At 52.5% G+C, this 12,945-nt stretch overlaps 1 protein-coding gene across 4 annotated transcripts in view; it reads left to right on the top strand.

Moving 5' to 3' along the window:
- Positions 1–12,945, top strand: part of LOC105190612 (synaptogenesis protein syg-2) — a 306,100-nt gene that overhangs the window by 283,491 nt on the left and 9,664 nt on the right. For 3 of the 4 annotated variants that reach the window (XM_025298587.1, XM_025298586.1, XM_025298585.1), the window contains 6 exons: positions 249–379; positions 2,014–2,173; positions 4,039–4,338; positions 4,759–5,058; positions 9,816–10,058; positions 12,574–12,740. In XM_025298587.1, the coding sequence (XP_025154372.1) occupies positions 249–379; positions 2,014–2,173; positions 4,039–4,338; positions 4,759–5,058; positions 9,816–10,058; positions 12,574–12,740 (1,301 nt within the window). The remainder of the gene's footprint in view (positions 1–248; positions 380–2,013; positions 2,174–4,038; positions 4,339–4,758; positions 5,059–9,815; positions 10,059–12,573; positions 12,741–12,945) is intronic. The other variant, XM_011153434.3, reaches the window with a different exon arrangement.

The raw sequence follows: 12,945 nt of genomic DNA, 5'->3' as shown, positions 1-12,945 counted from the left end.
CGATATAGATTACGCTCGCGCAAACGCGAATGTAATCACAATAACGAGACGTCAACGGCGGGAGCCAAAATGGAACGTCCGGCGCGTCGCGTCGCGTCGCGTCGCGTCGCGTCGCGTCGACGGCGGCGGCAGCGGCGCCGATTGTCGGCTCGATTTATTCAGCCGTGCCGACGGCAAACGGAAGACCCCGCTCCGTCTGCGAAGCATGACATGGCGAATAATCGCGCGCCTTTCCTCGTCTTTTACAGTCGTGCCGATCTTGACCCTGCAACTCGGCACCAACATGAACCCGGACGACATCGAGGAGGGCGACGACGTGTACTTCGAGTGTAAGGTTCAGGCGAACCCGGACGCTTACAAGGTCGTGTGGAAGCACAACGTGAGTATCACTCGAGATCGTCGCGCGAATGTTCCGAGGGGTGATTGAGACTTGGGAAGAAGGGCTGGCAGATCCCGGACCATCTCCGGATTCCGTTTTCCGTTCGTGCGCACAGAGTGGGGTAAATGTCGAACAACACGCTGTCGGGGAAACGGAGCGACGCGACACGCGGCGAAATTTCGCGTAACAAATGGATCCGCGTGCAAAAATGTGCCTGTTCGAATCGGGACGGGGGAAGGTGAGGTGAAGAGATGAAGGGGCGAGGGAGGGGAGGGGGGGGCGAAGCTCAAGCTTGAATTTGAACAATGGCCCCCTGGATTTTCTCGGCTGATGTATATTCCGCAGCCGGATAGTTCCGACTCCGCTCGCCCCCGAAACTCGCGCTTCTCCGAGCCGAGTAATGGCCGTTGCAGGTCGAAACCGACAAATAGGGAACAAACTTTCCATGCGGCTCGCGCGCGCGTGCCACTATCTCCCTAAATATCAGCCCAACTTGCGAACCGTGCAGCAGTAGCAGCAACAACAGCAACAGCAGCAATAGCAACGCGTCCATTCTCGCGGCGCGCAAACGTAAGAAAATCGCGCAGGATAACTCCTCCTGACGTAATCTCGAGATTCGCTCTCGTGCGAGAGAGATCAGCTCGTCTTTTAATTAAATTTACATTTTATGCGCTGAGAGAGAAGAAGAGAGAGAGAGAGAGAGAGAGAGAGAGAGAGAGAGAGAGAGAGAGAGAGAGAGAGAGAGAGAGACAGCCGCTCGGAAACACTGCGTCAGCGTCGGCTTTGCTCATCGTTGCTCATTACACGTGAACACGTGGAGAGAGAGAGAGAGAGAGAGAGAAAGAAAGAGAGAGAGAGGGGGGGGGGAGGGGAGAGAGAAAACGCTCGATTTTTGAAAGTAACTTTTGATCCTTCACCTCGTCCGTGATTTATTTCCGCTCGACATGCTCGTCGTGGATCTCATTATACATCGTTTCTCTCCCGGGCTTTTCGTCGACAACGAGTACACGTTTCTTCGCGTTTCGCATCCCCTACCTGCCTAACAACCTGTCTGTCTACCGACCGGCGTCATTATGTTTCATATCGTTTAATACAGTGCGTTATTATATCGCTAGGCGTCCATAAATGCCTTGTATGAATACGCGGAATGTCCGACTTTATGGCGACGTCATTGGCGTGGCAGTTAATTAACGCGATATTAATAAAACCCCATTTAATTAGGTAAAATCCGGCACGCGCGCGCAGCATCGGATGAAAGCCACCTATCGCTATCGCATGGCTGTTCCCAGCACCTCCAGTGTGAATTTTAACCGCGGCCGAGATACAGCCGTTTGCGTTACAGATCACTCTCTCTCTCTCTCTCTCTGCGCGTCGACTGCGATCGTGCCGCTCTCCCGGTGGACTCGCGATAATCGTTTCATCGGAGTAATCACGATATCCGTATGAGCACGTCGGTCGCGAGATTTACGAATTTTCGACCAGGGCGATCTGGAGAGCACACATTACCATATAGATCAGAAGTAACGAGAGTGTGAGGGGGCAGGTAATGCTCATGAGAGGCGCAGAGACAAGCGCGAAACAAGAGACTCGTGTGAACCGATCTAATCTTGAGTGCGCGAAATGTTCTGTTTCAGGGGAACGTGATTCAGAATAACGCGAAAAACGGCGTGATCGTCCAGCAGTACGGGCTGGCGCTGCGAGAAGTGAATCGGTCGCAGGCCGGAAATTACACCTGCGTCGCCAGCAACGTCGAGGGCGACGGCTACAGCAACATCGTGGAGCTCAAGATCATGTGTGAGTATCTTGGCGACGACGGCGGTTAAGATCGCCGCTATAAAATATGTCCCGAACGTCCCTTCCCTCATCGAGATGCCAGCGATCGGCCGACCGAAGGACGACCGACTTGACATATTCGTTGAGGAAAGACGAGGGCGAGAGAAAGAGTTTCCCTCGAACGAACGAACATCGCTGCGCAAATCTGCCGTAGTTCGGTGGCCGCCGCCGTCGCGTCGCTTGGAAAATAATGCCGCTCGGTTCTTCTTCGTCCGCTTCGTTCTCTTTGTAGAGCCAAGCTCGATTACCCTGTTTTCCGGGCGGGATCCCCGCAATTATTTCGCCCGTCAAAGCGGTGCTCAACGTTGCGAATATTCCAACATAATACGATGTAAACGACACAGCCTGGCGTGTGACCGATGAGTGACATTTCAACGGTGACGTTGTATCAAGTGCTTTCGAGGTGGCTTTTGAGAATCGCTCTCCCACCCCCGACGGGCCCGACGGGTAATTGGTCGCCCGGTTTATGGCCCGGCTTCGAGGAAATATTATTCGTGAATATACGTCTCTCGAGTATCAAAATGTCGGCATGATTATTCATTAAAAACACGTTGAAAGGGCAAAGGGGCGTGGAGAGCGAAGGGCGGAACGGGGCGCGGCGGCCAGTGGGGAGGGCAGCGGAAGAAAAATAGGACGATCCACGGCGAACCAACAAATTATTCCGAACCGGCGAACTCCGATTCCCCCAAACTCCCCCCCCCCCCTCCTCCCGCCGGCTTCAGCCTTCGTTTACCCACTCCGCCGCGAAAAATGGGAAAACTATTCAAGCGAGCGAGCGAATAATGCCCATCGATCTTCCCTCGGAAAGCCGGCCGCCAGGCCGGTGGTCATTCCACTTCATGCTACGCGCGCGCGCACCACCCCCTCGCACTTTTTAATAAATGCGCGTAAACTCCTCCGCTAGCAATCTGCATGCCTATCATCGCCTGCGCGCGTGCTCTGCGGCACCTCTTCCCGCCTGCTGTGTACTACGTGGCAACCAGCTGTTGGTCCCCTTTTTTTTTTTATTCACCGCCGGCGACAGCACCGATTCTCGCGGCTCATTTTCCGCGGATCGCGAGCAAGCGAGGACGTTTATTATTAATTAACTCGGTTGCAGACGCGCGCGCGTGTGTGTGTGTGTGTGTGCGCCTGCCCGGTGACACGCGTCAACTGGCCTTCTTCTTTCTCGATATTTCACTCTGACGTTGAAATTCGCGATTTAAGCGGTGTCCCACGTGCCAACGCGCTCGACAAACGACGCGAACTCGGAGAGGGAGAGGGGGAAGAGGAGAGAGAGTGAGCACGGTGAATTTATTCGAGATAATTTTCACGAGCACCTCCTGTTTCGGCGGAAATGCGCGACGACGCAACGGCGTTCCTTCCCGACACACAATCCGCTCTCTCGACGCAACATATCAACGCGCACGACTCGCTCCTCAATTAACCTCTTCAGAAACGAATCCACTGCGACGAAAATGCGACGAAAAAAGGAAATTTAATGTGACGTAAATACAACGTCTGTCAATCGCGCGACGAGACCCTCTCTCTTGCGTAGGATTTTCTGGCAGAATACTTACTCACCGTACCGTTCGTAGTAATTTTGTCGGTAGCGTTTTCAAGTGAAATCGAACGTATCCAAAAGTACATACACACGCGTCGATAACACTGAAGGGGTTGACAAATCCTACAGAGTGGTCGCGCACTGCTGCCCGCGGAACTCTGCCAATGTCGGCAGCGATCCGAGCACCGGAACGAAGCCGCCCCTCACCCCCCCCCCGTCTATCTCGATTTTTTCACGTTGCCCTCATGCTTTTCTTTTTTGCTCTTTCCCGTCGCTTCCGCAGACAAACCGATCTGCGTGCCGGAGCAGAAGCGGATCTACGGGGTGGCGAGGCACGAGGACGCTCGCGTGATATGCCGGGTCGAGGCGTATCCACCGCCCGAGAGCTTCCGCTGGGCCTTCAACAATACCGAGGAGATGGTCGACGTGCCGCAAGCGCGCTACAAGAACTCGACCAGACACACTCAGAGCGTCCTCACATACCGACCGGTCACGGAAATGGACTACGGCACCGTGCTCTGCTGGGCAAGCAACACGGCCGGCCAGCAGAAGAATGCCTGCATATTTCACATCATTCCTGCGGGTATGTACAAACGCGCAACGATCCGCGCGTACCGGCGGGCTAATACCCGGCGGGTAGCTCTCCTCTCTCTCTCTCTCTCTCTCTCTCTCTCTCTACGTGAGTCGCTAAGGATTTCCGGGAAAAGTTACGGAAGTGTTGTCCACGGGTATGCCCGCCTGTGTGCGCATATAGACGCGTGTATACGCGCGGCGAGGAGTGTCGCGTAGCGTTAACGCCAAGTTTAACGCTGACGCGAACGCCAACGCCGGCCGCGGGCCGCCGACCGGTTTAACGTTGGCGCGCGCACGCGTCATCCGGCCCGCGTCCTAAATCAGCATCCTGCGAATAATTTTCGTACAGCGTGTATACACGACGCCGTGAGATAGATAGAGGGGACGGGAGGGCCAGGGAGATTGTAAACAATGTTAATGGCGCGTGCAGGCAAACCGGAAGCTCCGTACAACTGCACGCTGACCAACCAGACCACCGAATCGCTCTCGGTGGAATGCACCGCTGGTTTTGACGGTGGTCAACCCCAACACTTCCTTCTTGAAGTATACGATCAGCACACGGGAGTCCTACAGGCCAACGTCACGTCCAGAGAGAACGCGGCTTTCACCGTGCAGGACCTCGAACCCGGCAAGGTTCTGAATATGATACTCTACGCGGTGAACGCTAAGGGTAGGAGCGACCCCACGCTGTTGGAAGGTTTCACGCTCAAAGTCGCCGAGAAGCAGACCGGTAAGTTGTGCCAGAAACATTGGCGTCGCGGAGATTCGTCGCGGAGACTCACACGGCGAGAAGCATTTGCGGAAATTGCACGGCGGGCTCTCCTTATGCCGCGCGTCTCGCTCTCTCGGCGAAGTCGGATCGACTTCGCGCGGAACTTTCGTCGCGGGTGAATTTTCGCGAGACGTTACACCGCGAAAATTGCGAAAATCCTAACACTCGCGACGCGGGAACATCGACGACGGCGCGACGAGATTTGTCGGGAGAATTCTCTCTCTCTCTCTCTCTCTCTCTCTCTCTCTCTCTCTCTCTCTCTCGCTCTCTCTCTCTCTCTCTCTCTCTCTCCCCCCCCCTCTCTCTCTCTCTCTCTCTCTCGGCTCCATCGCAACGAAATATTACGCAAACAACGTCATACGGAATCGACCGCTAATGATGATCGACAACGTCCAGGTCAGACCGACGTGATCGGTCTCGCTCTCCTGACGCGCGCTTGGGCATGCTCAATCGATCGATCGCATTCGCGCGAGTGGCCGAAATAAGTAATTCGATGGTGAGCCGTGCACGTTCGCCAGCTATCGGCGCAAATCGGCCGGTCCATAAATTATGAGAGTAGCCGGGACGCCGGGTTAATCGAATTAGCGAATTAAATCGAACGGACCTGCGCGGATTGTCCGTGTAACGTTTTAATCCGCTCATTCGACCGGGAATCCCCGACGAGCTCGATATACTACCTCATCGTTTCTCGCGGCTAAAGAGCACTTGGGCTATACGGAAGGTTTCACCGCGAAAATTGAGCATCTGGATCGAGAAATTCAATCGACGACACACGTACAACGCGCGCGCGCGCGCGCGCGAAGCCGATATGTGTAGGTCCGCAGGCTCACCTGTGCCGGGTATTACGCAGCTTGATGTCCAGGTCATGTGCGCATGTGTGTGTGTGTGTGTGTGTGTCTAAGTGTGTGAGTGCGAGCATACGGGTAGATGTGGGTGATTGTTCTACGGAACAGAGCCGCCGCGAGTAGTAATCTATTCCGACGTTTTCCAATCCACTTACACGAAACGGTTCCGGCCAAAAATTGCACACTGCGGTTCCGCCGGTGCGTAAAACGTTACGGGCCCAGATTTTTCCCGGCTCGGTCAGGATCCCCGGCCGCGCGCGGATCACCGGTCGCTCCTCGAAAAATACGAACGTCGACGTGGCTCGTTTAACCGGTGCCTCAGCTTATTTTCTCGATCCGATGCTCCCGTCGTGCCGCAACGAGCTGTGGCAAGCGTTAGAAGAGAGACTCAAGGCGGAGGGTAGAGAGGGTGGCAGGCAGCAAGGAAGAGGGAAATCGTGTCTTGCTAAGGACGGAGAGAAATTTCATCCCGGACGGAGGAGGAAATATTTGCAAAGCGCCAGTCAGAGACAGGTATATCGCGAGCAATTACGAGAATTAATCCCGCCGTCCACCTGTAATTGCGAAAGCGGGAAAGATCTACGAGCGAGACGCGGAACTCTCTCGGTTTTCCCGCGAGCGATATAACGCTTCGTGCGCGCGCTCTGTGTTAATATGCTGCTGAAAGAAGCGGAGGGGGGAGGGAGGCGGGGAAGGAGAGGAAGGAAGGACGTGATACACAATTGCCTGTAAAAACGCCAAATATTGATACAAGCTCGCAACGAAACTCTTCATCTACGCCGCCGACGTCGTCCTCTCCTCCTCGACGCCTCCTTCGCGAAAATTTACGCACTTTTGTGTCCTATTTGTGTTCGAGTTCGAAAACTCACGGTAAGACGAGCTTTCAGCGGCCGCGTTATATTTTCCACCACGAGCGCTTGTAAGAAGAAACGCAGGCCAAACGGCGGAATTACCGTGGCGTGAACGCGATCGAGAGTCCTGGCGATCTGCAGATACCCGGGAACGGATCTCGTCGAATCCATCCTTTTCCTGCGCACTCATCTCGTAGATTTCTAGCTGGCGAGATCTCCACCGACTAGGAGAGATTCAGGATCCACCTCGGAACGGATATACCGATCTACCTATCCGAGCGTACACGTGCACACCTACGTACCTACGCGCTCACATTTACGTACTCATGCGCATATGTATTACGCGTGTGTATGTATATGTGTGTGTGTGTGTGTATATATATCAGACTAGGACGAATTTACAAGTAAAATTGCTCTCTCGGTCAGTTTCCACGGTGCGACTCAGGACGAGTGCACCCACCGCGCGCGCGCCACGTATATGTACACGCTTAGTCCCCCGCGCGCGCGGGGGTGTATAAACCGGTATACGTATGCGAGCGAAGTAGTCGCTTCGAAAATCGATCCCTCTCTTGCCGCGTGAGAGAGAGAGAGAGAGAGAGCTCGACGCGAGTGTGAAACTTTAATAAAATTCCCGGACCACCTACTACATCGCCCGCGTGCACCATCGTGCGCCTCGTCTCACCTCGAAGCTCGTTCGGACGGGCTGAGAGAGCGAAGCGTGCGCCGCAGAAAGCGCGGAGGAGAGAGGAGTGTCCGCCGCTTCGATTCCACGGACGACCCCCGACCTCGCGCGCGCGGCTGTGCTAACTAGAGCAGGACAGGAGAACGTGCTCCTGAAATCTCGGCTCGACATCCCTCGGCGAACCCGATTCGTCGCCGCGGCGGCGTGAAACGCAAATTATACATAGCGAATGTGTGCGCGTTTTATGTATGTGTGTGTGTGTGTGTGTGTGTGTGTGTGTACGTGAGGGCGACTCGAGACCGCGAACGAGCCGCGAACGACTCTCTTCTCTGTCTCCTCTCTCTCTCTCTCTCTCTCTTTCTCTCTCTCTCTCTCTCTCTCTCTCTCTCTCTCTCTCTCTCTCTCTCTCTCTCTCTCTCTCTCTCTCTCTCTCTCTCTCGCGAATCAAACGCGGCCGCACGAGGTATAAATATCGAAGAACCGAATGTACACACGGAGAAAACCCGAATTAAAACTTCCGTTTTTAATTCGATCGATGCGCAGTGAGAAAAAAATTGGAAAGAAGGGGAGAAAGAGGGAGAGGAAAAATCCGCACCAAGAGACAGAGGCGTGCTCGAGCACCGAATTTTGTGCGATGTGATGCAGAGGTACTTCTGGTTCGCAGCTATAGCCCGGTGCGCGTCGCGCGTGCTATTCGATAAATATTGTCGACGCGAGCGTGCATTAAAAGTTCTCTGCCGCGTCGCGAAAAATAAACATGGTTTGGTACGAGACAAAATATAATTTGTTCCATATGTATGCGATATTATCGATACTCGGTGTAACGTGATACTTCTGTTTGTAACTAGTCGAGTATGATTTTGTAAAACGATTATCATCACAGGGAGTCAGATATCCAGGGAGCAAGAGAAAGAGAGAGGGAGAGAACAGCGCTCGGACACTGTGAATGAAACGCGTCCTGCGAATTAAAAATAACGATTTAATCAAGTTGGGCTTTTCGAATCGACCTTCGTCCAATTTCCACGTAGAAAAATCGCGATGATGAATGATGGCGGGGCAGATAAATGCGCCAACAACGAGCGTCGCTCTGGTTATCATTTTCTCTTTCCGCGGACCCGTGATCTAACCACGTCCGTTAATTACCGAGGAAGAGGAGAACGACCGTAATCGTGAGACAAGATTGACGATTCCGTCTCGTAGTTGCGCATTTTTACTTTGTCTACAACTTTGAACTTAGACTTTCACGATCGACAAAGAACTTTATATTCTCGTTCAACGCACTACTAGAAGCAAGTCCCAGATGCCAAAGATTTGCGAAATTTAACAATTCTTTAAGAGAGAGAGAGAGGGAGAGGGAGAGGGAGGGAGAGAGAGAGAGAGAGAGAGAGAGAGAGAGAGAGAGAGAGAGAGAGAGAGACAGAGACAGACAGAGACAGACAGAGACAGAGACAGAGACAGAACAACCCGAAGATGAAGGGGAACGTCGGGCGAAAAAGAGCGTCACTAAAAAAAAAATTGACCAGTTTAAAAGGATAGTTTAAAAAGCGTAGGTGACGAAGGAAGGTAGAGATAGCAGGTGAATATCACGAGCACCGGTGCACTTTCGCCTTGATTAAAAATTAACGTACACTTTGGCTGTGCATCGGAGCACGGAGTAAAAACACTCGGTCGCTCGTGACTAAAACGAGTGGCAATTACGAGCGATGTCTCTCAGGAGAGGCCCGGGCTAAGGAAAGAGATTAAAAAACGGGGACGGCGGAACGATAGCGAGCGGCGCGCGAGTGCACGAGCGCGCGAGAGAGCCCGACGGAGAGCAAAGACGGAGCGCGCGCGCGGGAGGAAGACGGTCGCGCGGAAAATTAAACGTCGCCCGGGACGGTGTTTAACGTGGAGAGATATCAAAAGGATTCGAATTCATTAATCTTAGAAATGGCCCGGATAGTCAGATGGCTCCATTCTCGCGCGCGCAAGCCAAATATCTTGAATCTTTTTACGACGTAATGCGACTTTAACTCGTTTAACCCGTTTACTCTCGCAGCCCGCTTGGAAAATTCCGTCGTCGCGTATCTCTCCGTCGCGGCAGGAGTGCAGCAGCAGCTGCAGCTGCTGCTGCTGCTGATGATTTCGCGCGCACCGCGACAGACGTTCGTCGTGGTAGACGGACTCGGTATACGCGACTACGTCTTCATGCTGCGGCAGCACCGATTTTATCACCAACACCCCAAACAAATGGGCTCCGCTGCAATTTGATTTCCGTGGAAATTTTTCCGCTCGTGTGTCGCGCTCGACGGCCACCGCAGCGACGAGACTTTCACCGACGTACTTGCACGAGAGCAGTGCGCGTTTTGTTCACAGGTACCCCGGTACCTTTCGAGTTCACCCCGCTACTCGGAGGTTTGATCGGCGTGGTGACCGCTCTGCTGCTCGTCACAGTCACCATTCTGGCCGCACTGAAAATGCGGAGCGAGAGGCGAGCTCAAAGGCCCGGAGATTTACCTCTGAAGAAGGCCACCGCGCCGAGTTCCGAGGACCTTTACGACGCGGACGACAGGAATCCGGATGTCGTGCCAACCAACAAAGGTGCGTCCGGCAAGACCGACTTCTTTTTTGCGCGCGAGCGCGTGTGAGCACAGAGGAGGACGTGGAGATTGATGGAGAGGAGGGAAACGATACGAGAAAAATAAGCGCGAGAATCGATGCACATCGATGTCCAAAGAGAATTTCCGAAAAAAAGTTAGACAATCGCGTCGGAATAAAATCCCGTTCCGGCCGCGTCATTCCTGCGATTTTCCGCGTTCGATCGCCGAACGTGGTGTTTTCGCGTCGTTCGACGGGAACTTTAAACCGGCGGGAAATGCGTAAATAAATAAATAAAACAAAATAGAGAAAAAAAAAATCCGAAAACTCCATCGGACATACGGCATAACATATCCGACTGCGAAGCGTACGGTTGGGAAAATTCGGACAATGTACGAAATTATTTGACCGCGTAAATCGTACGGTAACGCAACGTCGCTGCTGCACGAATAACGCCGCGTGTGTGCGCGCGCGGCCGATATGTCGATCGACATACTCGCGCGCGCGCTCGTCCTGAAAATTTCGACGGACACGCTACGCATCCTACAAGGACGGGCGCGCAGCGCGAACATACGCCACTCCAGCTTGTGACGATGCGAAATCACGTCGCGGTCGCACGAAAACAAATTCCGTATTTTCATCGAACGAAAGTTTCCGGAGCGGTGAGGACGCGCGCGCGCGCGCGCGCAACTCCGTCGATTTTTTCCACGGGAAACCTTCTTGCGAGTGCCGCGACACACCGCGGTACAAATCACGAATAATCGGCGGGGCGAGGGGGGAGGGGGGAGGGGGATGTTCGGGGAAATCGCGTGCGTTCGAACGAGAGCGTGTTCTATTTACGTAAAAGGCTAAAAAGAGGAAGGAAGGGAGATCGACAAGGTTAACGTGACGATTCCGGGGTCGCGTGGGGAACGATCGGCTCGACGTGGAAATTTTATCAGCTACATTGGCCGTCGCGGCCGCCGGCTTTCAAGCGTAATACCTGATTGACAGCGATCAAGAACACTCAGTCGAGCGAGTGTACTCGAGACCGGAAATTCAGCGGACTCTATTGCGAGGGCAGCCGCGCGTTCGTTAACGGCATCGCGCAAACGCTCCGCTATGCTATGCGTCATTACGTCGTTCGCAATAATACCGTCGGCGGATCGGGGCGTTGGCGAATGTGAACGCGAACGCGGTTATCGAGGCGGGCAAGTGGAGGGAGGGCCGACGTACAGAGGAACTTAACCCGCAACTTGTTAATAAATTACTCGGCCGATTACCAGGCGGACTTGTTCATCGGACTCGCCATTGCGAATTCGATACGTATCCGCAACACAACGTTCTAATGGTCGCGCGAGCGGGATCGCGCGCGCGTCGAGTGGCCTTTGCCATTTGTAATCCAGAAGGTCGTGACAGTTCTGTGACCAAAAATCAGGCAAATAATTCTCTATTTCTTTTCTGCCTCTTTCATCGCAAAATAATGTATTTGTCTCTATCAGTGACTAAGTAACTTGATCGGAGAAATAAATTAGTAAGTCAACTTGTTAAGTCAATTTGCGCAAAGTTGGTTCTATTGGAAAGCTTGAACGTTTAAATATAAGTTTCATTTACTTCGAACACAAAATGTAGAGCAAGAATACTACGATTACTTAAAATATAAGAAGCTCGTATTAGCAGATTGGATCGAGGAAAACAGTTGCGATTCAGTCACTAACTGAGACATTCGTCTCGAATTTATCCTTTGTTGTAGCTTATTTACAGACGCGTGTCTTTCCGAGGTTTTATTTCTCACAGTAGCGTACCGTAAAAAGATGCATCTGTGAGAGAGAGAGAAACGATGTATTATCAGACGGGCATCACATTTTCTCGCAAATTATCGAGTCTGCTATTCGTTCATATCCAAATCCGAAAGCGGATTAATATGTACATATATGTACATATATAAACGACTTGATAATACGGAAATGTTAATTTAATAAATAAAATTACTCGACTACATTACTTAGTTAATTATTTGATCACGATCGGAACTAAATGGTTAATAGCGACTTACTATTTAATCCACATATCGCATCAACACCTCCATTCTGTTAACGAATCGAGCCGCGTAATCCATGCATTCGTAATGCTCTGTAGTTACCAGTTCAAAGTATATAAAGCTCGCCGCGTCGGTTCGATATATATTAATGATTAGATCGCTTTAATGGCATAAATAAGTACTCGTTGCGCGCGTTTCGCGGTTTTCTCCCGATGAATAATGTAGAATCAGACGAAAGAGCGCGGCGTGACACTTAATTAATTTTCAATGAAATAAATATCTCACGCGTCTCCCTCGTGTTTTCACCGCGTCGTTTGAAAAGCTCGTGCCCACGCGCGAAATAAGCTGCCTTCAATAATTAGTGTCTCTCGGGCGGAGAGAAAAAAAATAACACGATCGCGCGAAAAAAACGGGCACGAGGTTTTCGCGAATAGCTCGCCTCGTTATCTCGGGGGAAAAAGATGGACGGAAATGTTTCACGAGTGCACGAAACGAAAGATTCAGATTACCAGCTGACCGGGTCAACGTCCGGCACGCCGTTAGCGACGCAAAACACACCGGACGGTCTTCCGCCGTCGTCCCTTCCGGTCCAGCAGACGAACAATCACCTACAAGGACTTCCCGCCTATTCGCATAACGACTACAACAATTACCCGACCTTGCCGGTGAGTACCGCGAGAGCGGAGATTCCGCTAATGAAATTTATTAATTTCCCCAGCTCTGACCGCGACGCAGAGAACAAGCGGCCGAGCAAACGTTGATTTTTATCACTCCCGAGCTGCTCGCTCTCTCTCTCTCTCTCTTTCTCTCTCTCTCTCTCTCTCTCTCTCTCTCTCTCTCTCTCTCTCTCTCTCTCTCTCTCTCTCTCTG

The sequence above is a fragment of the Harpegnathos saltator genome, unplaced genomic scaffold, assembly GCF_003227715.2.
Source record: "Harpegnathos saltator strain DR-91 unplaced genomic scaffold, Hsal_v8.6 scaffold225, whole genome shotgun sequence".
Lineage (NCBI taxonomy): Eukaryota > Metazoa > Arthropoda > Insecta > Hymenoptera > Formicidae > Harpegnathos > Harpegnathos saltator.
This window is presented reverse-complemented; position numbering and strand designations above follow the sequence as displayed.